At 25.8% G+C, this 27,601-nt stretch overlaps 2 protein-coding genes across 3 annotated transcripts; one reads left to right on the top strand and one right to left on the bottom strand.

The window, feature by feature from the left end:
* Positions 1-1,657: 1,657 nt before the first annotated feature.
* On the bottom strand, positions 1,658-6,598 carry LOC127284623 (uncharacterized). The gene is made up of 4 exons (XM_051310159.1): positions 6,509-6,598; positions 4,008-4,415; positions 3,346-3,751; positions 1,658-2,453 (listed from the first exon to the last, which is right to left on the bottom strand). Exons 2-4 carry the CDS (start codon positions 4,145-4,147, stop codon positions 1,773-1,775), a joined length of 1,227 nt encoding a protein of 408 aa, XP_051166116.1. The 5' UTR covers positions 4,148-4,415; positions 6,509-6,598; the 3' UTR covers positions 1,658-1,772.
* Positions 5,065-26,378, top strand: LOC127284622 (PHAF1 protein CG7083). Of its 2 annotated transcripts, none has more exons than XM_051310158.1 (8): positions 5,065-5,319; positions 5,905-5,987; positions 6,998-7,225; positions 7,379-7,591; positions 7,674-7,823; positions 8,364-8,528; positions 8,830-9,006; positions 26,303-26,378. In XM_051310158.1, the coding sequence occupies exons 1-8, from the start codon at positions 5,256-5,258 to the stop codon at positions 26,318-26,320; spliced, it is 1,098 nt and encodes a 365-aa protein (XP_051166115.1). In that variant the 5' UTR covers positions 5,065-5,255; the 3' UTR covers positions 26,321-26,378. The 2 variants fall into 2 exon arrangements, with proteins under 2 accessions (XP_051166115.1, XP_051166114.1); XM_051310157.1 differs by lacking the exon at positions 26,303-26,378 and adding an exon at positions 9,529-13,180.
* The last annotated feature ends 1,223 nt before the right edge of the window (positions 26,379-27,601 follow it).

Consider the following 27,601-nt stretch of genomic DNA (forward strand, 5'->3'; position numbering starts at 1 on the left):
AGAAACTTAATCTCTGTTCTCTCGAAGGAGTGTTTCAATTTTTTTGCCAAATGGTTTGTTGAAAAAAGTTTTTCAGGATCTTAATAAAATTTGGTATTCTACGGTTTTTGGGGTCGCTAATTACCAATTTGAAGTCAGTTTTTCAAAATTCAAAATGGCGGACGAGAATTAAAAAATTGATTGGATTCGCTCGAAAATTGTTACTCGGGGGGTTTCAGGGTCGCTGATTACGAATTTGGAGTTAGAAAATTTGATCATTTTTAAAAATAAGTTTTAGGAAAGTCCGCCATTTTGAATTTAAAAAATTTGACTTTTATTTTTGTATTTACATTCAATCACTCCAAAATACTTTCTGTACCAAGTTTTGCAAAAATCCGTTATGATTTGATAAAGTTATTGAAGGTTTTAATTGTGTAATGCATTTTAATTTTTAACCTGTTTGATTTTTGTATTTATATATGATGCATTATTACATAATAGGTTTATTATCGTATTTTTTTTGAGTTTTTATATAAGTTTAACAATTGCAATACTTTAAATTTATTTTCCCTAAGATTTTTCTGAAATACAGTGGCGTTCGTATTTACCCCCATATTTTAGGAAAGTTGCAAAGTATCGAGGTAAATACGAACGCTAAGTTTCCTGCGATTGTAATTTATTAAAAATTTTTGCTACCCCATAAAATTGTTCTATGGAAGTAAAGTAACAACTTCATGCACCAGAATACCGGAAGTATTTTTTTTTTTAAAGAAAAAACTTATGTTATTGTTGAAACTTACTAAAAGTGTTCGGATTTACCCCGGTTGACCCTAAATGGGTTATAATATAATATTAATTAAGCATATAATAAGACATAAATATGTTTGATCTGTCTTCGATACAAGACCAAGCAGGACTGCCTTCGAAGGCAGCTCGTCATCCGTTGGTCCACCAGCTCGTCTTTGTTCATACCGGGCTATGTTTGTTAAACCAAAACTTTGATAAGCACGGGATGTTTATGTGACGAGATCGGACCACTTATTCCTCGAAATTCTTTATGATATACGATATTGGTTAAAATCTACATTTAAAAAAAAGTAGACCTCAATCCGATTATTAGAATGGTAGATATAGAAGTTTAAATTTTTTTGTTATTATTGCAAATCTCGTAAACTAACAAATATTTTAAGCTGAAATTTACGTTAAAGATTAGTCTTACTATATATAACAAAATTCCAAAGTTTCATTGCAATCGGTTAACCTACTCCGAAAAAGTCAAAATCTCACCTGGAATCGCTCACTTATTATTTATTTGAAAATATTAATTTATTTATTTTAAATGAATTAATTATTACGATTTTTTAAACAACGATTTTCCAATTTTTGAAAGAAATTATTTTTTTGTTAATCTAAAATTTGAAACATTTGAAATAAATATTTTTTAACTGCAGATAATTAATGTACGAGCTTTATTGGATTACGTACAGATAGAGCCAAATACAGTTTCTTGAACAATTGTTTTATGTTTAATAAAGTAAAAAAAAATTTATATCACATTAAAATTAATGTTGAAAATTCCAAAATAAATTTTTATTTTAAATTGAAAATAACATATATTTCATTATATTACATGTTTACAAAAATAATTTATAAAACATCACTTCATCCGAATAAATATTTTAAATTTAAGAGTAAAATCCACGAAGAATATATTTTTACATTTACAGTTATAGTTGGAATAATAAAAATGTTTATACAAAATATTCGCAAACTAAAAATAAATATACAAAAAGCTATCGTCTTAAATTAATATTATTATTAATATCCCTTAAATTTAACATTGTTGCTGAAATTACTGATAATTGTGAAACAAGTCTTCCCATTAATTGTCGACAATCATAAAAAAGTCTAAGTTTTTCCTCCTTTTGAAAAATAATTTCTCTCGCTTCCATTATACTATCAATAAAAAATGTCCAATCATTATTAATTTTTTGAAATTTACAACAATCTTCAGCTAATGTTGAATTTATTTGTAAAAATAATTCTTGACGTTTATTTAATTCATTAATTTTTTCTTTAAAAACATTAATGAATTGTAACAAATTTCTATCATGAATTAGACGAAAATTTAAATAAATATTTTCATCTTTCTCCGCATCAATAAGTATTAATAACATTTTATGAAATTTATCATTCAATTTAGTGGTAATATTATCAATGTCACGAAGAAATTTTTCTTTTTCAAAAATAGGTCCCAGTTTTTCAAAAAACAATAAAATTTTTTTTTCTAACAATTTAATTTCCAATCGAAGTTGAATAAGTTCGTCTTCTTTATCCAATTTTGAAATTTCAGTGTCCATTTGATTGAGTATAATTAAATTCACTTTACTCGTTCTAATGCTTATTTGATAATTATTGTAATATTTTGAAAATTCTGTATCAGGTAAATGTTCAGTGATTTTTTCACATTCGATCTGAAATAAGAACATATAAAAAATTAATAAAAAATTAATTATTAAAAATATAGTAAAATTATTAAATATTAATAGGGTAAATGGGGACAAGAGGTTTTGGAGCTTAATTACAGTTTTAAAATGAAGTTCAACGTCAATATTTTAACCTCAGATCACCTGCAAGAGGTTTTGAGTATTGCCAAGCTTTTATCTTGACAATTGGCAGCAAGATAAAAAAAGTTATCGCTCAATGCATAAAAACTTGAAAATCAAAGTCAAACAGTTTCAGTATTTTGTCGAGCATTTCAAAGAAAACAAACTTAAAAATCATACCAAATTTTTTTCTTATTCCTTATGACTCCTATAACAGAAATTCATTTGAATTTTTGATTTTTGTCATTATTAACCAAATTAACAAAAATCAAAAATTCATGTGAATTTCTGTTATGGGAGTCATAAAGAATAAGAAAAAAATTTGGTATGATTTTTAAGTCTGTTTTTTTTCAAATGCGAGACAAAATACTGAAATAAAAAAAAATTTCAATTGGTTCAACTATTATATATCTACCACAAATTTTTTTCAAGTTTTTTCATCCCTTAATACAGTAATATGCTTAAGGAAACTTTTTTCTTAAAACTTTGTTAGAAACTATGCTGTACCCATTTACCCCAAATTTTATGAAATTTTCTAAATTTTGGGGTAAATGGGGACAGTCAGTTTCATGCGTTTAAAGCTTATCTAAATTTTTTTTCTGATGCATAAAATTAATCCTGGTAACGTAAATAACAACTTAAAAAAATATAAACCTGCAAATATTACGTTTTAAAGGAAGAAACTTACGTGATTTGTGAAAAATAGCGATTTTGTCCCCATTTACCCCAACTGATCCTAATTTAATATTTTAATTCTTACCTCGGATTGGCTAATTGTTTTTAAAGTTTGATCGACACGTTCCGCAGCTTCATTTAATAAAATAAATGTTTTGCTGTTTGCATTTAATTTTTTTTGACGATATTTCGCTGATTTCATTAAATCTTCAAATTTACATTCCAAATGTGTTTGTATTTCGTCAATAGAAATCAAATTAGATGAAGAATCTATTGATAATTTTGATTCCAGGATTTTTATATCTTCAATTTGATTTTTTAAATTTAGAAAAAATTTATCAAAATCTTCCAACTCTTTCATTAGTGATTCATGATTTTTTAATAAATTTGTTGTTTTAATTAAATTGTTTCCATAATCACAAATTTGAACAACGTGAAATTTTTTTTCTATGTATGTTTCTGCTTCTTTTACATCTGACATATATTTTTCTCTGTTCAAATAGAGAATATCCAATTAATAAAAAATATAATATTAATTCTTATATTTATATATGTATTATATTAAATATTAATTATTAAATATTACATTAGTTATTATATTTATATATTACATTAATTATTATAATTTATTAATCAAAATTATATATTTAGTAAAATATCTTAAAAATATTTAATTTTGCTAATTTTTTAAAACATTTTATTATCTTTTTCTAATTATTATATTTCTATATTGTATTAATTATTTACCTTTGTTTAAAAAGAATTTTTTCATACGTTTCAATTTTGTCTTGCAAAATAAATTCAGTATAAAAATTTTTATCAAATTGAACTGCTTCTTCAATATTTTTGTTGTTCATATCCTCACGATTTGAAATAATGTTACCCATGATAACAAATATTTGTATTATTTAAAACAATTTTATTTTTTTTCACAATTTTTTTTTCAACTTTTCCACTTATTTTAATGCAAACTAAGAACTGTTCACCATCGAAGACACTTTTAAACTGAGATGATTTTGAAAATTTCCCCATTAGTCTATTGTCACCTGTTATTGGTTCCCTAAATCCTTTGTGGGTAAATTCAGGTAAATTTGTAAAAAGGAATAATGCTAATTACCCAACCCATTAAGACATAGGTGAATAGAATGTCATCTTCTGAAAAGGACATTTCTTAAAATAATTAAACATTTTCTTTTATTTTCTTTAATTAGAAAATAATTATACTATACACTTAATTGTATACCATTGTAAATAATAATTGTTATAAAATAGTTTTATATTACATAAAATGTATATAATTCTAATAATATTCCCGATTTTTAAATAAAATAAAAATTACAGTATACAAAAGTTAAATTAAATTAATAATACAAAACATATAAAAATACTTTATCATGAAGAAACGCCTACATGGAGGGCAACCTGCCTTACTCAAACGTTCGACGGGTCACGACGAGAGTTAACTTTGGCCACTCTTAACTTATTTAAAATTTTTCAAAAATCCCTTACAATTTACTTCTCTAGATTGCATTTTTTTTCTTAAAAAATTTAAATAAAATCTATATTTTGTATTAAAAAAAAGTAAAAACTTTACAAAAAATAAAGAAATTAAAAATTCAAATTTACCGCTTTTGAAAAAATGGCGCCAACTGTTTTTGTTTTTTTTTATAAACTCCACATAGAACTTTCATCTTAAACTTATTAATTTTAGTTACAATAATCAACAAAATATTTAAAATAATAGAAAGGGTTTATGAAATGATGATTACGGGCCTGTCAAGAGGCGAGGGCAAGTGCATCAGCTGTTCAGTGACAGTTTGCAAACCAAGTGCATTGGTAGTAGTGGTTTTTAAAAGCAATATGGCCGCTTGATTGCTGGTCGTAGGTTGAGTGTGTGTAGACAAAGAACGCAGTTTCTCGTGAAAATCGAGGCCGTGTCAAGTTTGTGTGTTTAGTTTTTTTTCGGGCATAAAAATTGAGTGAAACGATCATAGAATGCTGGAGCTCGAGGTGGTGCCCGAAAGATCCCTCGGCTGCGAGCAATGGGAATTTATTTTAGGCAAGTGACGAAACATCAAAGTAAAATCTATTCATCTTTTCTTTTTTTCCTATATACAAAATTGTATTTACGTATTATTGTATTGTTTGATAACAAAATACAATTCTCTATTTCATCATTAATTTGTTAACTGTTTTGTCAATAATTAAACAAATGGCGACGTTTAATTATTAAATTGACGCCACTATAGTGCACAATTTACTAGATCTTTTTCCTTTAATTCCGGATACGCGTTTATTTTGACAATCGCATGTAAACAAAGGCAACCAGGGGCGGCATGTAAACTACTCTTGACCTATGTATTATGTAATTGAAAATTATTTCCCTTAATTAATTGAAATGCAAAAAGTGACATCTCTCTTTTAAAATAGTGATTTTTGTACCTATACTTTTCTTTTGCGCGCCTTCTTAAACCTGAACAAACAGGTTGATAATGAATTCGTATCGACTTGAGTGTTGACAAACATTCACTCGTTATGATTTTTGTTATGACGCTTTTTATTATTTTTATTGTATCAATTCGACAGCTGATAAAAACTAATAATTTAACAACTGTCATTACTAACATGATCATTTTATTTTCAGGTATGCATTTCTCTCAGTCTGTATCTATTATACAGTCTCAAGTGGGCATTATTAGAGGAGTCCAAGTCCTGTACAGTGATGTTGTAAGTAATATATTATTATTATCATCATCATTGAAATTATATATCATTTTTGTAATATTTACTGTAACTGTATTATTTCCTCGCGTTTCATTATTAGTAATTATTTTTCCGATTGCTTTGTCAATTGAATATAAGAATTTATTATTCAGTTAATATAATTAGCAGGGTAATTGAATTATTTTTTAGCATCGTATTTTTATTTCTACCGATTAACATATTTATTTATTTGGCTTTTTCAATATTATTTCGTCAAATATAATACCTTGTCATATGACAAGAATGTAAAAATTTGGCCAGGAGTTGAAATCATTTATAGAACTAGATGAAATTTAACATTTGAAATTTATTAACTTCATTCAACTGATTCAATTTATTTAAAAGAAAATATTTTTCACTGATTCATAAATAATGTCAAAAATAATTTAATGTGTTGTAATTTTGTCACGTATGTTTTTTTTCACTTGATAATAAATAAATGATTTAATTTTAAATGTGCAAAATAATCGGTTTAAAATGTTTACCTGCAAAATTTGTAATGCTTTTTTATAATTTATAATGGAAAAAAGAAAACCATTTAGAGAATTAATTGTTTGCACTGTCTAATAGTTTTTCAATTAAACGTCTAAACTCTAAATTATTATAGATGCAGTGATAAAGAAACAGATGACTTAACCGTCTCTGATGTAATTTTAGCGATTACGAAATATCAGAAGCTTTCTGTCTTTGTCAGTGAGCTAGTATTCATAAAAAGTTCACCTATAAAGAAAAATGTTTTGCAAACGTAAATGGGAAACAATTGCATTAGGTTATATTTTTTTTTTTTTTTTTTTTTTATTACGAAACTCATATTTAGTTTTTGTTTTTTATTTGAGATTTATTTACGTTTTATTTCTTTTCATCTGATTAAATAATTACAATTTTCGATTAAATAATGACTTACAGAATATTATTTATATTAAAAAAATTAGTTGATTTTTTATTATTTAATAATTTTTTCTCTCTATTTTCAGAATCCGTTAGAAGTAGATCTAGTAATAAATTTGCCGCACGATGGTGTACGACTCATATTTGATCCTGTCGTGCAGAGGCTCAAGATTATTGAAATTTATAATATGAAATTAGTTAAACTTAAATACTGTGGATTGGCATTCAATTCTCCAGAGGTGTTGCCATCAATTGAACAAATCGAACATTCATTTGGAGCAACTCATCCTGGTGTCTATGACAGTGATAAACAGGTATTTTTTTTCTTATACATATTTTTAATTTCTAAATTAAAAAAATAAAATCAGTTCTGCTTTTAAATAAAACTAAAAAAAATTAAATTAAAAAACTGAAATTAAGAATGTAAAATTTAATTTATAAGAATACAATTGGATAATAATTTTTAGGTCTTCGTGCTAAACTTCCGAGGCTTGTCCTTTTACTTTCCAATGGACTCAAAATTCCAACCAGGCTATGCCCATGGTCTTGGGTCATTACAATTTCCAAATGGAACGTCTCCCTTAGTCGCTAAGACTGCCATTTACATGGGAAATATGGCTGCGGGAGGCACTGGAAGTGAAGAACACAACTTAAAAGCACCACCTCCACCTTTGCCTCTCGTAATTATTCTTTTTACAAATTACAATTTAAAAAAGTTTTAATATCTAATCGTTGAACGTTTTCTTTTTCTTCTTTGTTTAGGTTTGTTATCACAATAATTTGTACCTGGAAAAAGCCGAAGTTGTCAGGGACAAAACTCAAACTCGTGGCTTGAAAATGCACTTATTCACAGAAGGCAGTTCTGCTACAAGAGTTCTTCTTGAGCCAAAGAAGCATTGTTTGACAAAAGAGGTAATTTCTAAAAAGAAAATTTTTATTTAAAAAATTCAGAAAATATGTTCTGACTGGTTGTTATCTTGGTAATGGAAATTATATTACGGATATAAAAACGCTAAATTTAGGCAAAAACATTACTATAAAAAAAATTTATATTAGTCTAATTTTTACTTTTGACCACGCCTTCTTAGATTTTATTAACGCAATAATGCAACGTCATATTTACAATTATGGTAGAAGTGAAAGGAGAATATATTTGTCTCTTATTTTATAAGCACAAGTTGCCGATAAACTTCCAACGTTGCTTTATGTAAATTTTATGCATACAGACTATAAAATGACAGCAAAAAATTCAAATTATTTGAAATAAATTCAATTTTTCGAGAAACAATCATTTTGGAAGAATATAAATCATAAACGAGAAATTTTTTCATTTTTCTATTTACTAAAAAGATTGAAAACACTTTCTTTATTTTTTTTTAAGTTTTTAGTAAAATTGTCTCTGTTCCGTAATATTTTTTTTCTTATATGAAGATTTGCATTTTTCGTTTCTAGGTCTGGTTTGGCGACACTTGTGAAGATGTTTTGAGTGCCCTTGGAGCACCGTCTCGTGTTTTCTTCAAAGCTGAAGATAAAATGCGAATTCACAGTCCTCATGCGCATAAGCGGGATAAAGTTAGAAGATCTGATTTTTTCTACAATTATTTCACGTTGGGATTGGTAAATTATTTTATTTTAAAACATTAAAAAATTTATGAATTCAACTGAAAAACTAGTAAATAAGAAAGAAATTAATTTTTATTTATAAAATTCAAGTAATCTTTTTTTCTTAAATTATAAATAAATTTTACTTTTTGATTTAATTTACTGTTTTTTAATAATTTTAATAATTAAGGTTATTTTTTGTACTATTTAATAAATTAATAACAAATTTCTAGTAAATGGCAAATTTTTTGGGAAATAACTTTAACGTTTCGAAATCGGTAATTCGAAATAAATTAATAATTATCTTTAATTTCAGGATGTATTATTCGATGCTAAAACCCAGTGTGTTAAAAAATTTGTTTTACATACAAATTACCCAGGGCATTACAACTTCAATATGTATCATCGTTGTGAATTTGTTCTCTCTCTACCCCCAGAAAATAGTTCCGTCGATTCTGGGAAACTCATCGATGTCACTCCCACTCCTGTGACGGTGAGTTTCAAACAACTTTGAATATTTCTTTTTTTTTTTTGCTCACCTTGCATGAATTTGTTTTTGGCGTTTTCTGATATTTTCAAAAATGCTTTGACATGCAGAAAAAAAATTTTTACTTATAAAATGAAATTTAACAAAAAGTTATTTTTTTGCACCCTTTGGGGAAATGCAATGTTTCTCATTTTGATTGCACTCTAGAAAAAAAAATGCTTTACAATAGTGTGTGTGTGTGTGTCTGTGGCTTTGTAAATTCTACTGAACCTTGGAATTTTGTTTTCCTATTTTTTTCCCTATTATCTCATTCACTGAGAGTGCTTACAAATCGCACAAATTTTTTTTTGTCTTTTTTTCGGGTTGTTTTCATTTTTTTCGGAAAAAAAACATTTTGGTGGCTTATTACTTTTTTTATTTCATCTTCTCTGCTTTTGCGCTTAGGTTTTCAGTTTTCTGGTTCATTTTTTTCTCTCTCTCTCTCTCTCTCTCTCCTTGAAATAATTGAAAGGTGATGATATTTTTTAGATCACTGCCTATACAAAATGGGACAGAGTAAGCGAGCAACTAAATGCAAGCGCTCGACCCGTCGTTCTAAATCGCTCGTCTTCTACAAATACCACAAATCCATTTGGTTGCACATTCTGTTATGGAATTCGAGATGCCATTGTAGAAGTTATGGCAAATCAACACATTGCAAGTGTGACCCTCTACACTACTGCGTGACCTTCGTAAAAAAAACAATTTGCAAAAAAAAGTATAGCACTTCTTTTTGCAGTGCAAAAAAAATATTTAAAACAAAGAAAATAAAAAACACAAAAAAATCTCTAAACATTGGAAAAACTACAAAAAAAGAAGGAAAGAAAATTTGTGAGTTTAATTCAGTGTGCTAAGGGACTTCTGAATGAAGTGATAAATAAATTTTTTTTTGAGGCTTGATTATGAAAATGATACAAGACATTTAAAAAGAAAATAAAGTTTTAGTGATCATCGTAGAAAAAAAATCAGTTCGGCATAATAATTATTTTAAATATTGAAAATATATTATTAGGATTTTTTAAAAGAGCCAGTCTAGGATTAAAAGTATCATTAATGATATTCAATTTGGCTATTCTGTGGTAAAATTATAAAGATATCAAATATCTTCTAATCAGCAATCTAAAAAAAAATTCACTTTTCAAAATATATGCACGAAAAATCTATCTTAAAATTCAATTATAATAAAAGAGTGTAGAACGTGGGGAAAAAAAGAATCTATAGCATTCGTTTGTAATGTTAAAATAAAGGATAAAATTAATCGTACAATTTAATAAAATGTTTAGCTGAAATATCTCAATCTTTATTATAAAAGATTCTTTAATCTTCGTCTTATAAAAATGATTATTGGCAGGAAAAAAAACTCTACTTAAAAGTAAAAAAAAGAAAACAAATATTCGAAATCAATTTAGGCCGAACTTTTGATTTTTAAAAAAAGGACAATAAATATTTTTTGTTTATAAAACACGAGATGGAAAAAAAATTCTTTTGCAGACAAGTGTAATGTGTGCGTAGAAGTATAAGCGATACATTGTGATGATAAAAGCAAGTATGAAAAATTCTCTCTTTCATACTTGTTAAATGTGTAATAGATTATTTAGCTCTGGTGTTCGCCGATAGATCGTCGAGTATTTGCTTTGGATATTTATCAATCCTGATTAATGTGCGTATAATAATAATAATTATTAATAATAATAAATATTTAATCCGACGATTTAATTGGGACATATAAAACAAGTAAAAAAAATAAATAGCTAATTTGATTAGTTGAATTCTAATAGTCAAGATTTTTCCTAGTTATGAATTCTGTAAAGCTGGCATTTTTATTGCCTATATTTCGATTGCTGATCTCTCTTGACATTTTTTACAGTTTGAAGGGCGTGTACATATCTGGAATGATATACATTATTATATAAAAAAAATACTTAGGATCAACGTTGGTTTTTAAAAATCGACAAAAAAATGTAAATAATTCTATATTGTATTTCCTCTAGTGAATTAGAGATGAAATCAATATATATGTAATTCTTGACTCTTGACAAGAGAAAATTTATATATATATATAAAATATCTTCTGCAGATATATATATAGTTTTTAAAACCACAGTGTGAAACAGAATGTAACAATCATAAGATCATAATATTAGATTTAAAACACTATTTATATTCATTTTCTTTTCTATTCTCAAACATTGGTACTTGACACGTTAATTAAACTGTTACATTTATTTATGTTATTATATTTAATTATCTTTAACTATATCTAAATCTAAATTGATTATTATAAATTTTTCATAGTTCATATTAGATTATTTAGTTTCTTTTCTTTTTTTTTATGTATTGCATCTTAATATCATCATCAATTTGGTTTAACGCTCATATAATGCCGTTTGACCATATATCAAAGAAATCCAATGAAAATATTTAAAAGAAAAAAAAAAAAAAAAAAAACCACTCAGATAGTGTGAATGAAGACACTTGTAGAGTGATAATGTACAAAAAAATAGAATGACTATGTACAATGAAGCAAAATAATACCTCCATAGCAATTTCGAATAATATGCTGACATTAATAATATTGTATATGTGAGAGAGTGAGAGAAATCTTCATTACAAAAAAAACCAAGATTTTCGATTTTGGAAGAAAAGAAGAGGTCTCTGAAAAATTATTTAATATATAGAAATATGGATTCGTGTTCTGCATAATAATGTCACAAAAAATTGTTGAATATTAATTCGCACAAATTTTCATTGTAGAATGCTTCTAAAACATTTCCAAAAAAAAAAAAAAAAAAAAAAAACTAGAAATGAGCAGCTTAGATCATTATAGATTCAGCATTTATTTGACAACAAAATTTCGTGCCTGATTTACTGTTCTTCTTATCATTGATGTAAATGATTTATTTTTCCTTAAAAGTAATATCAAGTGTAAAAGTACTTTTTCCAAAAAGTGAAAAAAAAAAATGTTATTTATTACTAGGGTGATGCAATAATATAGTACAGGATTTATTCTTTCGTTTTATGAAATGGTTTTTATGTTCTATAAACTGGGAATAGTTGCGTTTCTTTATAAGAAAAAGTATTTTTGCTACTTACTATTCTGCAACTCGACTATTCTCTATTACTCTACCAAAATCGAAGTTCAATAATAATAAAAATAAGTTTTTTTGTTTCACCAAGTCAATGTTTCAGTAAACAGCTTAATGTTAAAAAAAGAGCGATTTAAATATTGTATAAATCTTTATTTATTTCTAAATACTCATTTTTTTGTGCCAATTTTCTTCTTGTTTTGAATTTTTTCTTTTGCATCAGTTGGTACTGAAATATTGATTTTTTGGTGCCAAGCCTGCACTTGAATTTAAGGCTTTGTTTACTGTTGCTTCGGCACAACAAATCAAATTTTAGGATATTTATGAACAACTTGTTATATCACGAGGAATTATTTATTTAAAAATTAGATTGCAATTTTGCGATAATTCTATGTATAGTTAGTCTATTGCGAATTATTAATAATTACTTTTGCATATAATTTAACTTTGGAAAGTGTTCAAAAAAAAAAAAAAAAAAAAATTAGAATTAGATTCTAATATTAATTTAATGGAAAAGACTTTTATTGACTAATTTTATTATTTAGCACCAGGAGTTCGATAAATGGTGAAAAAAAATATAAAAATAAAATTAACAATTTAAATATATTTTTTTAAATCGCGTTTCAAGTACCTACCTAATAAGAAGTAATATTATTTAATTTACTTAAAATTATATAAATATAATTATTTGGGTAATGTGATTTAAAATAAAAATCTTGATAATTCAAGATTTGTAAATTTATTGATAAATATTCTTCGCGTGATATAATAAATTGTTCATTTGTTACATTTGTGAAATATTAAAAGCCTCCGGTATGAATGAATGTTTTATTGAAAGTTACATTAGCCGAAAGATCCGGAGTGAAATTTTTGACTGTTTTCGTACAGTGATTGTGAAAGTTAGACAAAAAAAACAAACAAACAAATCGAAATTATTCGCTGTATTAATGACGATTAATTATTTATACATATTAAAGTTATCGGATCGCATACACTTTGCATTGCGTACACCTTTTGTATGTTTACCTGAAAAATAAAAGATCTCAAAAATTAAAGCAATATATTAGATAATTATATAGATATTATAAGAAAAATTACATTAGTTTAAAACCTTAAATTACGAGAATATAACATCTTGAAATTGTTTTTTTTACTACTGATTCTAAAATTTAGTTTTTTTTCTGGCAAATAAAAATTTTAGACTTTATTTTCTCTATTGTTTACTTATTACAAAGTTCTAAAATTTAGTTTTGACTGATAAAAAATTAATTTTACTATCTGATACCAAAATTACAATTTAAAACGCCACTGAAAATTATTTTTTACTGTACCGATTCTAAAATTACAATAGAATTTCAAACGTTTCGTCTGACTTGAACTGCGTTTTACTACTGATACTTAAAAGACGAGAATTAAGTTTGTTTGAAACTGTCATTTACTACTATTACGAAATTTACAGCATAATAGTTTGACTGAAACTGACTTTTACTATTTTTTCTTACTAATTAATTTTTTTAAAAAATTCAATTGATATTAATTTAAATTAATTTAAGTGGAGAAAAAATTTTAATTTCATTTTACCTGTATTAAAATGGAACAACAGTTTTTAATCTCATTAAGAAAAAAATAGTTTTTATCAAAATAATAATATAAAAAAAAATATTTCATTTACCTTAATTGATGTGTAATTGAAAACATGTAATGTTTTTGTTTTTTTTTTCTTTCTTAAATTCTAATAAGCATTATTATGACCTACTTTTTTTTTATTTGATTAATTCAAACCTCTGTTACAAATTTATGAAAGTGTGGAAAATATTATGTGACGTTTACATAACATTTCAATAAAAAATTTATTCGTATCTGACGTCAATTTTAGTGATGAGTTCAACATGAATTTTGAAATTAGCTTCATATATTAGTAACGTTTTAAAATAATTATTAATTATTATTCAATATTAATTATTAAAATAAAATAATATTAATTTTAAATTCAGAATAATTTTTTTCTGAATCTGTTTTAATAATTGGTTAACGAGAAAAACATTTTTAATTGAATTTCGCTGAATATGGATTTATAAATCAGTAATGAGTTTAAAAAAATATTTTTCTGTAATTATAAATTATATACGTTAGAGTATTATATGGGAATTTGAGACAACTTAGGAACTAAATGGAGAGCTTTTGTAACATGCATCTTTGATGTGCAAAGGGAATATCACTTTTAACCCCTTTGGGGAACTAACTTCTAATCTAATATTTCAACTTGAAATTCAATCTTAATAGATACTGAAATATTGAAATTATCTACGACATATATATATATTGCTTTTATTTATATATTTGTAAAATAAGGTTATTAGAACATTTTAGTTCTTATATATTCTTTCTTAATTTAATTAATAAAATCTCATAAGTTCTGATTTAGAAAGAATATAAATTAAACTTTTATAACGAATAAAATCTGACAGAAAAACATGTGATTTAAAAAAAATTTCGAACACTCCCGAAATCATGTTTAAATTGAGAAGCAAAATATTTTTTCTAAAGATGTAAGTGATCGTGATTTAAAAATTTTAGAATCCTTTGTACTTTCATATAAACTTAGAGCAAGGGAAAAAATAAAAATTTTGAATAAAATAAAATAATAAAAATAAAACATTAGACACCCCACACAACACATTATATTTTCTAAATATTTCTGAAATATTTCATTGAAATTTTGAAATATTTCAAAGCGAAGTCCTTGAAATATTGCTGAAATTAGAGAAATGTCCGCCTATAAGAAATATTGCCGTGTAATTTTGCTGAAATATTTCATTAAAATATTATAGAAAAATTCCAACTTAAATGATGCGCACTGGTTTATCTCAGTTTCTATGTCCTGTACAACTGCGCAGTAGTTTTTGATTTTCTAGGATCCTAAGGTGTTGAACATGTTAGAAAATAACGATTGATTTCATATTTTAAAAAAGTTTCTAACTTTCTTTGAAATATTTCCTGAATATTGCAGAGTCTTCATGTGTAATATTGCAGGAGTCTTAAAGTGTAATATTTCAGCAAAATTGCACGGCAATATTTCCTATCACAGAAAAAACCTGAACTCATAATGAATAGCATACGCTACTCATTTTGATGTGCAGCAAAAATGAGTCAGGTTGGTGGCGCCACTGTCTATGTCGTTTAGCATTGACTCATTTTGAACTGCAGCAAAAATGAGACTAGGTTTTCTCTGTGATAGGCGGACATTTTCCTGTTTTCATCAACATTTCATAAACCTTGCATTGAAATATTTCAAATCTTTTAATGAAATATTCATGAAATTTTAGGAAATAAAATGTGCTGTGTGGGACGTTTGTTTAATGTGTATCAGATAATATATTTTTGTATCTACATATTTTACTTATTTATTTTTGTTATGTATTTTTTTAATTAGTTTATTTATTTATAGTTTATTTATTTAGTTTTTATTTAATTTTTTTTATTTCGGAAATATTTAAAATTGTACCGAAAAGTTTTTTGAATTACATTATCTTTATTCCAAAATGAAGATTTTATTTTTTATTTTATTTACATATTTACATAAAGATTTCTAAGATAATATCATTGCAATTCCTGTATTGACCTGTTCCTGTTTTGTTCCGGGAGTGTTCGAAATTTTTAGAAGAAAGTATTTTTTTCATAATTTAAATTTCGGGAGTGTTCGGAGTTTTTAAAATCACGTGTAGTTTCAATTTGGAGACTATAAGGTTAGTGATATATTTTTTCAGAAATAATAATTGTTTTTCTACTGAAAAAATGTTTAGCATTTTGTATTAAAAAAAAAATTAGAAAAAATTTTAATTTGGTAAATATAATGATTTTTTACAAATCCATATATAGTTTTCAACAAATTATACATTTTTCATACAATCAAGGATATATATATTTAACATATACATACAATTCTTTTTCTGTCCCGTTCAATGAAAAATGTTCCTCCTGTTTGAAGGTTTTTTATTTTTATTTTAGTTCAGGGAAAATAAATTTCTCTTTGCAAGACAGACACCAAACGGCACGAATAAAAGAAGTTATATACCGTTCATGCGTTATTGTTTGTTAAGACAGATGATATACTCGAACCGAAAAACTACGTGCTAAGTGTAATCTAGCAAGAGACATTGATTGAGTACTTTTTTAAATTTAAAAAAAAAGAAAAATGATAAACTGACGTACATCAAGTTAGACAAACAACTTTCGTAAAATCAAAAATGCAATATTGGAGAATTTGCCGCTAATTTGCCGCTAATTATTCGTGAAATTCCCAATTTTGCCGTTTTTGATTTTTTAAAAAAAACAGGGTGCACTGCTAACTTGATATCAAGTTAGCAGTGCAACCACTGTAAATGAAAGGATAAAAAAAATCTGAACACACATAATTTTGCCGTAAATTTGCCGTAATCAAATCCCACAATTAGTTTCTCAAAATATTTAAAAATGACACTAAACTTCACAATATTCTATCAGAATTTTCTACAATTTATATTCTTTCATCCTCACAATCATTTTAATATAATTAGTAAGTCAAAAACGACTTATTTAAATGAAGCTGAAGTACGCAATGTTTACATAAACGATTTTTTAAGAAATAATTTTTTAAAATGCAAAATTCTATAATTTTTTGCTTAAAAAAAATATTTTTTTATAATTTCTTGATTAAGGGTATGTGGGAACATCTCACGTGACCTAGTATGGGAACATGTGTTTTGGTAGTATACGTATCACTCTAAAATGAAAAAAGATTTTTGTCTAACATTTTCAGTTATATAAAATGAGTAGAACTGCGAGATTCCTTGTACCGAACGAAATCATTTTTAAAAAATTTTAACCCGAAATTATTTTTTATTTCAGAGAAAGTTTCAAACCACAAAAAAACTTCCTTTGCCCACATTCCCTTAATGAAAACTACAAGAAATATTTTTTAGGCAAAAAATTATAGAATTTTTAAATTTAAAAACTTATTTCTTTAAAAATCGTTTACATAAACGTTGCCTACTTCAGCTTCGTTTATTTAACAATAAATCTATATACTCCACTATCACACTACGACCAAATTCCACATAAAAACATACTTATCGAATCTTATTTCTGACAAAGATTTTAGAATCTACTGTTAATGTTTAGGTTTATAATTCTTACAAACGTCAAATATTTTATTTGATGTACTCTTTCTTCACGAATAATTAAATTAGCTTCTACGGCAAATTCCCAATGCATAGAAAAAGTGTCAAAATTATTTCTGACCGAAATTTTCGACTGTTCTGCTAACTTTTTTTCATATTAATAAAATAAAATTATTAAACAATTTATTTGATGTACTCTTTCTTCACGAATAATTAAATTAGCTGCTACGGCAAAATCCCAATGCATAGAAAAAGTGTCAAAATTATTTCTGACCGAAATTTTCGACTGTTCTGCTAAATTTTCTTGATATTAACTACAAAAAATAATTAAACAATTTATTTGATGTACTTTTTCTTCACGAATAATTAAATTAGCTGCTACGGCAAATTCCCAATGCATAGAAAAAGTGTCAAAATTATTTCTGACCGAAATTTTCGACTGTTCTGCTAACTTATCTTGAGATTAACTACAAACAATAATTAAACAATTTATTTGATGTACTTTTTCTTCACGAATAATTAAATTAGCTGCTACGGCAAATTCCCAATGCATAGAAAAAGTGTCAAAATTATTTCTGACCGAAATTTTCGACTGTTCTGCTAACTTTTTTTCATATTAATAAAATAAAATCATTAAACAATTTATTTGATGTACTTTTTCTTCACGAATAATTAAATTAGCTGCTACGGCAAATTCCCAATGCATAGAAAAAGTGTCAAAATTATTTCTGACCGAAATTTTCGACTGTTCTGCTAACTTTTCTTGATATTAACTACAAAAAATAATTAAACAATTTATTTGATGTACTCTTTCTTCACGAATAATTAAATTAGCTGCTACGGCAAAATCCCAATGCATAGAAAAAGTGTCAAAATTATTTCTGACCGAAATTTTCGACTGTTCTGCTAAATTTTCTTGATATTAACTACAAAAAATAATTAAACAATTTATTTGATGTACTTTTTCTTCACGAATAATTAAATTAGCTGCTACGGCAAATTCCCAATGCATAGAAAAAGTGTCAAAATTATTTCTGACCGAAATTTTCGACTGTTCTGCTAACTTTTCTTGATATTAACTACAAAAAATAATTAAACAATTTATTTGATGTACTTTTTCTTCACGAATAATTAAATTAGCTGCTACGGCAAATTCCCAATGCATAGAAAAAGTGTCAAAATTATTTCTGACCGAAATTTTCGACTGTTCTGCTAAATTTTCTTGATATTAACTACAAAAAATAATTAAACAATTTATTTGATGTACTTTTTCTTCACGAATAATTAAATTAGCTGCTACGGCAAATTCCCAATGCATAGAAAAAGTGTCAAAATTATTTCTGACCGAAATTTTCGACTGTTCTGCTAACTTATCTTGAGATTAACTACAAACAATAATTAAACAATTTATTTGATGTACTTTTTCTTCACGAATAATTAAATTAGCTGCTACGGCAAATTCCCAATGCATAGAAAAAGTGTCAAAATTATTTCTGACCGAAATTTTCGACTGTTCTGCTAACTTTTTTTCATATTAATAAAATAAAATCATTAAACAATTTATTTGATGTACTTTTTCTTCACGAATAATTAAATTAGCTGCTACGGCAAATTCCCAATGCATAGAAAAATTGTCAAAATTATTTCTGACCGAAATTTTCGACTGTTCTGCTAACTTTTCTTGATATTAACTACAAAAATAATTAAACAATTTATTTAATGTACTTTTTCTTCACGAATAATTAAATTAGCTGCTACGGCAAATTCCCAATGCATAGAAAAAGTGTCAAAATTATATCTGACAAGAAATTTTCGACTGTTCTGCTAACTTTTTTTCATAATAATAAAATAAAATTATTCAACAATTTATTTGATGTACTCTTACTTCACGAATAATTAAATTAGCTGCTACGGCAAAATCCCAATGCATAGAAAAAGTGTCAAAATTATTTCTGACCGAAATTTTCGACTGTTCTGCTAACTTTTCTTGATATTAACTACAAAAAATAATTAAACAATTTATTTGATGTACTTTTTCTTCACGAATAATTAAATTAGCTGCTACGGCAAATTCAAAATGCATAGAAAAAGTGTCAAAATTATTTCTGACCGAAATTTTCGACTGTTCTGCTAACTTTTCTTGATATTAACTACAAAAAATAATTAAACAATTTATTTGATGTACTTTTTCTTCACGAATAATTAAATTAGCTGCTACGAAAAAATCCCCAATGCATAGAAAAAGTGCCAAAATTATTTATGACCGAAATTTTCGACTGTTCTGCTAACTTTTCTTAATATTAACTACAAAAAATAATTAAACAATCTATTTGATGTTCTTTTTCTTCACGAATAATTAAATTAGCTGCTACGGCAAATTCCCAATGCATAGAAAAAGTGTCAAAATTATTTCTGACCGAAATTTTCGACTGTTCTGCTAACTTTTTTTCATATTAATAAAATAAAATTATTAAACAATTTATTTGATGTACTCTTTCTTCACGAATAATTAAATTAGCTGCTACGGCAAAATCCCAATGCATAGAAAAAGTGTCAAAATTATTTCTGGCCGAAATTTTCGACTGTTCTGCTAAATTTTCTTGATATTAACTACAAAAAATAATTAAACAATTTATTTGATGTACTTTTTCTTCACGAATAATTAAATTAGCTGCTACGGCAAATTCAAAATGCATAGAAAAAGTGTCAAAATTATTTCTGACCGAAATTTTCGACTGTTCTGCTAACTTTTCTTGATATTAACTACAAAAAATAATTAAACAATTTATTTGATGTACTTTTTCTTCACGAATAATTAAATTAGCTGCTACGGCAAATTCAAAATGCATAGAAAAAGTGTCAAAATTATTTCTGACCGAAATTTTCGACTGTTCTGCTAACTTATCTTGAGATTAACTACAAACAATAATTAAACAATTTATTTGATGTACTTTTTCTTCACGAATAATTAAATTAGCTGCTACGGCAAATTCCCAATGCATAGAAAAAGTGTCATAATTATTTCTGACCGAAATTTTCGACTGTTCTGCTAACTTTTTTTCATATTAATAAAATAAAATCATTAAACAATTTATTTGATGTACTTTTTCTTCACGAATAATTAAATTAGCTGCTACGGCAAATTCAAAATGCATAGAAAAAGTGCCAAAATTATTTATGACCGAAATTTTCGACTATTCTGCTAAGTTTTCTTAATATTAACTACAAAAAATAATTAAACAATTTATTTGATGTTCTTTTTCTTCACGAATAATTAAATTAGCTGCTACGGCAAATTCCCAATGCATAGAAAAAGTGTCAAAATTATTTCTGACCGAAATTTTCGACTGTTCTGCTAACTTTTCTTGATATTAACTACAAAAAATAATTAAACAATTTATTTGATGTACTTTTTCTTCACGAATAATTAAATTAGCTGCTACGGCAAATGCCCAATGCATAGAAAAAGTGTCAAAATTATTTCTGACCGAAATTTTCGACTGTTCTGCTAACTTTTCTTGATATTAACTACAAAAAAATATGAAACAATTTATTTGATGTACTTTTTCTTCACGAATAATTAAATTAGCTGCTACGGCAAAATCCCAATGCATAGATAAAGTGTCAAATTTAATTCAGAACGAGATTTTTGACTGTTTTGCTATCTTTTTCATTTTTTAATTATAAGAATCAATTAATTAATTAAATTGACGTATTTTTTCTTTTCGAATAATTAAATTAGCTGATACGGCTAATTCCGAAAGCACAAGAAATGTGTCTTTGTATGTTTATGAATAATTAAAATTGTCCAATCATTGATTTGACTTATATTTCCTATATTATATTTATTATATAATATATAATTACATAGTATATAATATATATTATAATTTTATATAATTCGAATAATTAAATTAGATGTTATGCCAAAATCTCATAGCAGAACCTGGATATTAAAAATATAAAAATGTAAAAAATGCGGAAATCAAAACCAGAAAAATTTTTTGGTTTCTGACCCTTTTTGACTTTCTTAACAATATAAATCACTGATGTAAGGAAATCCCTGAAAATTGAGTTATATCATTTTTAATTTATTTATATCGTTGCGTAATTATCTTATTCCAAAACCAAAAAGAAATTTAATTTTTAATTGAAAATTTTTTTTATGATCTTTATGATTTTTACTAAGTTTTGAATGTTTTAATGAAGAAATTTTTTTTAATATAGTTACTATAATATTTGAATTTAAAATAAATTAAACATTTTTTAAAAAAATTATTTATTTTTTTTAGTACAAAATAATTTTTGGTATTAAATTTTTAAATTTTTAATTGTTTCACTAATTTTTGTAATAAATATCAAGAAAAGTTAGCAGAACAGTCGAAAATTTCGGTCAGAAATAATTTTGACACTTTTTCTATGCATTGGGATTTTGCCGTAGCAGCTAATTTAATTATTCGTGAAGAAAGAGTACATCAAATAAATTGTTTGATTATTTTTTGTAGTTAATATCAAGAAAAGTTAGCAGAACAGTCGTAAATTTCGGTCAGAAATAATTTTGACACTTTTTCTATGCATTAGGATTTTGCCATAGCAGCTAATTTAATTATTCGTGAAGAAAGACTACATCAAATAAATTGTTTCACTAATTTTTGTAATAAATATCAAGAAAAGTTAGCAGAACAGTCGAAAATTTCGGTCAGAAATAATTTTGACACTTTTTCTATGCATTGGGATTTTGCCGTAGCAGCTAATTTAATTATTCGTGAAGAAAGACTACATCAAATAAATTGTTTCACTAATTTTTGTAATAAATATCAAGAAAAGTTAGCAGAACAGTCGAAAATTTCGGTCAGAAATAATTTTGACACTTTTTCTATGCATTGGGAATTTGCCGTAGCAGCTAATTTAATTATTCGTGAAGAAAAAGTACATCAAATAAATTGTTTGATTATTTTTTGTAGTTAATATCAAGAAAAGTTAGCAGAACAGTCGTAAATTTCGGTCAGAAATAATTTTGACACTTTTTCTATGCATTAGGATTTTGCCGTAGCAGCTAATTTAATTATTCGTGAAGAAAAAGTACATCAAATAAATTGTTTCATATTTTTTTGTAGTTAATATCAAGAAAAGTTAGCAGAACAGTCGTAAATTTCGGTCAGAAATAATTTTGACACTTTTTCTATGCATTAGGATTTTGCCGTAGTAGCTAATTTAATTATTCGTGAAGAAAAAGTACATCAAATAAATTGTTTCATATTTTTTTGTAGTTAATATCAAGAAAAGTTAGCAGAACAGTCGAAAATTTCTGTCAGAAATAATTTTGACACTTTTTCTATGCATTGGGAATTTGTCGTAGCAGCTAATTTAATTATTCGTGAAGTAAGAGTACATCAAATAAATTGTTTAATAATTTTATTTTATTAATATGAAAAAAACTTAGCAGAACAGTCGAAAATTTCGGTCAGAAATAATTTTGACACTTTTTCTATGCATTGGGGATTTTTTCGTAGCAGCTAATTTAATTATTCGTGAAGAAAAAGTACATCAAATAAATTGTTTAATTATTTTTTGTAGTTAATATCAAGAAAAGTTAGCAGAACAGTCGAAAATTTCGGTCAGAAATAATTTTGACACTTTTTCTATGCATTGGGAATTTGCCGTAGCAGCTAATTTAATTATTCGTGAAGAAAAAGAACATCAAATAGATTGTTTAATTATTTTTTGTAGTTAATATTAAGAAAAGTTAGCAGAACAGTCGAAAATTTCGGTCATAAATAATTTTGGCACTTTTTCTATGCATTTTGAATTTGCCGTAGCAGCTAATTTAATTATTCGTGAAGAAAAAGTACATCAAATAAATTGTTTAATTATTTTTTGTAGTTAATATCAAGAAAAGTTAGCAGAACAGTCGAAAATTTCGGTCAGAAATAATTTTGACACTTTTTCTATGCATTTTGAATTTGCCGTAGCAGCTAATTTAATTATTCGTGAAGAAAGAGTACATCAAATAAATTGTTTCATATTTTTTTGTAGTTAATATCAAGAAAAGTTAGCAGAACAGTCGAAAATTTCGGTCAGAAATAATTTTGACACTTTTTCTATGCATTGGGATTTTGCCGTAGCAGCTAATTTAATTATTCGTGAAGTAAGAGTACATCAAATAAATTGTTTAATAATTTTATTTTATTATTATGAAAAAAATTTAGCAGAACAGTCGAAAATTTCTTGTCAGATATAATTTTGACACTTTTTCTATGCATTGGGAATTTGCCGTAGCAGCTAATTTAATTATTCGTGAAGAAAAAGTACATTAAATAAATTGTTTAATTATTTTTGTAGTTAATATCAAGAAAAGTTAGCAGAACAGTCGAAAATTTCGGTCAGAAATAATTTTGACAATTTTTCTATGCATTGGGAATTTGCCGTAGCAGCTAATTTAATTATTCGTGAAGAAAAAGTAGATCAAATAAATTGTTTAATTATTTTTTGTAGTTAATATCAAGAAAAGTTAGCAGAACAGTCGAAAATTTCGGTCAGAAATAATTTTGACACTTTTTCTATGCATTGGGAATTTGCCGTAGCAGCTAATTTAATTATTCGTGAAGAAAAAGTACATCAAATAAATTGTTTAATTATTGTTTGTAGTTAATCTCAAGATAAGTTAGCAGAACAGTCGAAAATTTCGGTCAGAAATAATTTTGACACTTTTTCTATGCATTGGGAATTTGCCGTAGCAGCTAATTTAATTATTCGTGAAGAAAAAGTACATCAAATAAATTGTTTAATTATTTTTTGTAGTTAATATCAAGAAAATTTAGCAGAACAGTCGAAAATTTCGGTCAGAAATAATTTTGACACTTTTTCTATGCATTGGGATTTTGCCGTAGCAGCTAATTTAATTATTCGTGAAGAAAGAGTACATCAAATAAATTGTTTAATAATTTTATTTTATTAATATGAAAAAAAGTTAGCAGAACAGTCGAAAATTTCGGTCAGAAATAATTTTGACAATTTTTCTATGCATTGGGAATTTGCCGTAGCAGCTAATTTAATTATTCGTGAAGAAAAAGTAGATCAAATAAATTGTTTAATTATTTTTTGTAGTTAATATCAAGAAAAGTTAGCAGAACAGTCGAAAATTTCGGTCAGAAATAATTTTGACACTTTTTCTATGCATTGGGAATTTGCCGTAGCAGCTAATTTAATTATTCGTGAAGAAAAAGTACATCAAATAAATTGTTTAATTATTGTTTGTAGTTAATCTCAAGATAAGTTAGCAGAACAGTCGAAAATTTCGGTCAGAAATAATTTTGACACTTTCTCTATGCATTGGGAATTTGCCGCAGCAGCTAATTTAATTATTCGTGAAGAAAGAGTACATCAAATAAATTGTTTAATTATTTTTTGTAGTTAATATCAAGAAAATTTAGCAGAACAGTCGAAAATTTCGGTCAGAAATAATTTTGACACTTTTTCTATGCATTGGGATTTTGCCGTAGCAGCTAATTTAATTATTCGTGAAGAAAGAGTACATCAAATAAATTGTTTAATAATTTTATTTTATTAATATGAAAAAAAGTTAGCAGAACAGTCGAAAATTTCGGTCAGAAATAATTTTGACACTTTTTCTATGCATTGGGAATTTGCCGTAGAAGCTAATTTAATTATTCGTGAAGAAAGAGTACATCAAATAAAATATTTGACGTTTGTAAGAATTATAAACCTAAACATTAACAGTAGATTCTAAAATCTTTGTCAGAAATAAGATTCGATAAGTATGTTTTTATGTGGAATTTGGTCGTAGTGTGATAGTGGAGTATATAGATTTATTGTTAAATAAACGAAGCTGAAGTAGGCAACGTTTATGTAAACGATTTTTAAAGAAATAAGTTTTTAAATTTAAAAATTCTATAATTTTTTGCCTAAAAAATATTTCTTGTAGTTTTCATTAAGGGAATGTGGGCAAAGGAAGTTTTTTTGTGGTTTGAAACTTTCTCTGAAATAAAAAATAATTTCGGGTTAAAATTTTTTAAAAATGATTTCGTTCGGTACAAGGAATCTCGCAGTTCTACTCATTTTATATAACTGAAAATGTTAGACAAAAATCTTTTTTCATTTTAGAGTGATACGTATACTACCAAAACACATGTTCCCATACTAGGTCACGTGAGATGTTCCCACATACCCTTAATCAAGAAATTATAAAAAAATATTTTTTTTAAGCAAAAAATTATAGAATTTTGCATTTTAAAAAATTATTTCTTAAAAAATCGTTTATGTAAACATTGCGTACTTCAGCTTCATTTAAATAAGTCGTTTTTGACTTACTAATTATATTAAAATGATTGTGAGGATGAAAGAATATAAATTGTAGAAAATTCTGATAGAATATTGTGAAGTTTAGTGTCATTTTTAAATATTTTGAGAAACTAATTGTGGGATTTGATTACGGCAAATTTACGGCAAAATTATGTGTGTTCAGATTTTTTTTATCCTTTCATTTACAGTGGTTGCACTGCTAACTTGATATCAAGTTAGCAGTGCACCCTGTTTTTTTTAAAAAATCAAAAACGGCAAAATTGGGAATTTCACGAATAATTAGCGGCAAATTAGCGGCAAATTCTCCAATATTGCATTTTTGATTTTACGAAAGTTGTTTGTCTAACTTGATGTACGTGATAAACTGTTTTATATGCAACATAAAACTTTTTGACACATCAATTATAAAGTAGAATAATTACTTTATTTATTTTTATATATTTTATTATTATTTTCAACATGAACTAGTATAAAATTTTTTAACTAATTTAAATCAGTGATTATTAAAATTTCACAGTACAATTAGTTATTGTTTTCCAATTTTTTAAAAAATAATTTTAAAAAAAAATTGAAATTGAAACTGAAAATAATAATTAAAATTATTTATTGTTGTTATTATTACTATTACTATTATTGTTATTAATACTATTATTGTTATTATTAATATTATTATTTTTATTATTATTATAATTACAGGGTTGCTACAAGACCTAGAAAACTCGGAAAAGTCATGAAAATTTAAAAATATACTTCTGTATCAACCCTGTAATGGTATGTAAATTTTATTAAATTATTCGTTAAAAAAATTGATAAATTTATTTTTGATTTGTTTAAATTCATTTTTTTTTAATTTAACAAATATATTTGTGCAAAAACGAAAATTTTTAAATTTAAACATTCCCGCCGTTTGGATTTGCAAGTTGATTTACCGGAAGTGATGCTTTCTTAGCTGGCCAATCAGAATGTTGAGGAATAGTGAAATAGTTGGAAAAATGTTCTCTAGAATTGATGGCGTCCTTGGTGAGCTCCTGGATTTTCAACAAAATAAAGGTGCTTATATACCTCAAATTTCGATCAGATGAACATTATTTCTGGACCGTGAAAATGCGTGAAAAGTCATTTTCACGGCGGGTATTTTTGAATTGTTTTATACAAAAAATGTTTTTTTAAGAAATATAATATTAAATAATTGTTTTAATATGTAAGAACACTTTAAAATAGTGATAGAGTGATGATTTGATTAAAAAATTTAGCAAATTTTGCTTTAAAACGTTTTCTGCTACAAGAAAGTGTAAAATGACGATGTTTGTGAAATGGTTTGTACAGTGCTTCTTCCTTGTTAGTGTCTCTCAGAGTTTTGTTTATGTTATGTCGGTTCTTTTTAACTTGTAATAAATAATGAGTGCTGAAAATAAATCGGTAAGTTGAAATGTTTATCAAATAAATTTAAATTCAACTAATTGTTTCGAATAACTGAAAGAAACATGTACACATGTACACTGTAGAAACCATTTCACAAACATCGTCATTTTACACTTTCTTGTAGCAGAAACGTTTTAAAGCAAAATTTGCTAAATTTTTCAATCAAATCATCTTTTTATCACTGTTTTAAAGTGTTCTTACATATTAAAACAATTATTTAATATTATATTTCTTAAAAAAAACATTTTTGTTTAAAACAATTCAAAAATACCCGCCGTGAAAATTACTTTTCACGCATTTTCACGGTCCAGAAATAATGTTCATCTGATCGAAATTTGAGGTATATAAGCACCTTTAGGTGAGATTTTTATTATTATTTACTCGAATATTTGTTAAAATGTTTATAAGAACATGTGACGATCGTTTATTTGGTATATTTTTGTTAAATATTAATTTTTGATGTGTAAAGTTAGTACGTCAAAAAATTTTGTTCAATTCAAGGTTATCTTGGTCAATTTACGTTAATTCTTTAAAAAAAAATTATTATTTATACTTTGCTCCATATTTCACATA

Source organism: Leptopilina boulardi, unplaced genomic scaffold (assembly GCF_019393585.1).
Source record: "Leptopilina boulardi isolate dan_hultmark-lab unplaced genomic scaffold, ZJU_Lbou_2.1 LbouV2_325, whole genome shotgun sequence".
Taxonomy (NCBI): domain Eukaryota; kingdom Metazoa; phylum Arthropoda; class Insecta; order Hymenoptera; family Figitidae; genus Leptopilina; species Leptopilina boulardi.

Excerpts from the sequence above, each read along its gene's own strand:
- LOC127284623 (XM_051310159.1), bottom strand. The coding sequence starts at position 4,147 with ATGGGTAACATTATTTCAAATCGTGAGGATATGAACAACAAAAATATT. Across the intron at positions 3,752-4,007 it reads AAAATTCTTTTTAAACAAAG|AGAAAAATATATGTCAGATG; the intron begins GTAAATAATTAA and ends CTATTTGAACAG. Across the intron at positions 2,454-3,345 it reads AAACAATTAGCCAATCCGAG|ATCGAATGTGAAAAAATCAC; the intron begins GTAAGAATTAAA and ends TTCTTATTTCAG.
- LOC127284622 (XM_051310157.1), top strand. The coding sequence starts at position 5,256 with ATGCTGGAGCTCGAGGTGGTGCCCGAAAGATCCCTCGGCTGCGAGCAA. Across the intron at positions 7,226-7,378 it reads TCTATGACAGTGATAAACAG|GTCTTCGTGCTAAACTTCCG; the intron begins GTATTTTTTTTC and ends AATAATTTTTAG. Across the intron at positions 7,592-7,673 it reads CACCTCCACCTTTGCCTCTC|GTTTGTTATCACAATAATTT; the intron begins GTAATTATTCTT and ends TTCTTTGTTTAG.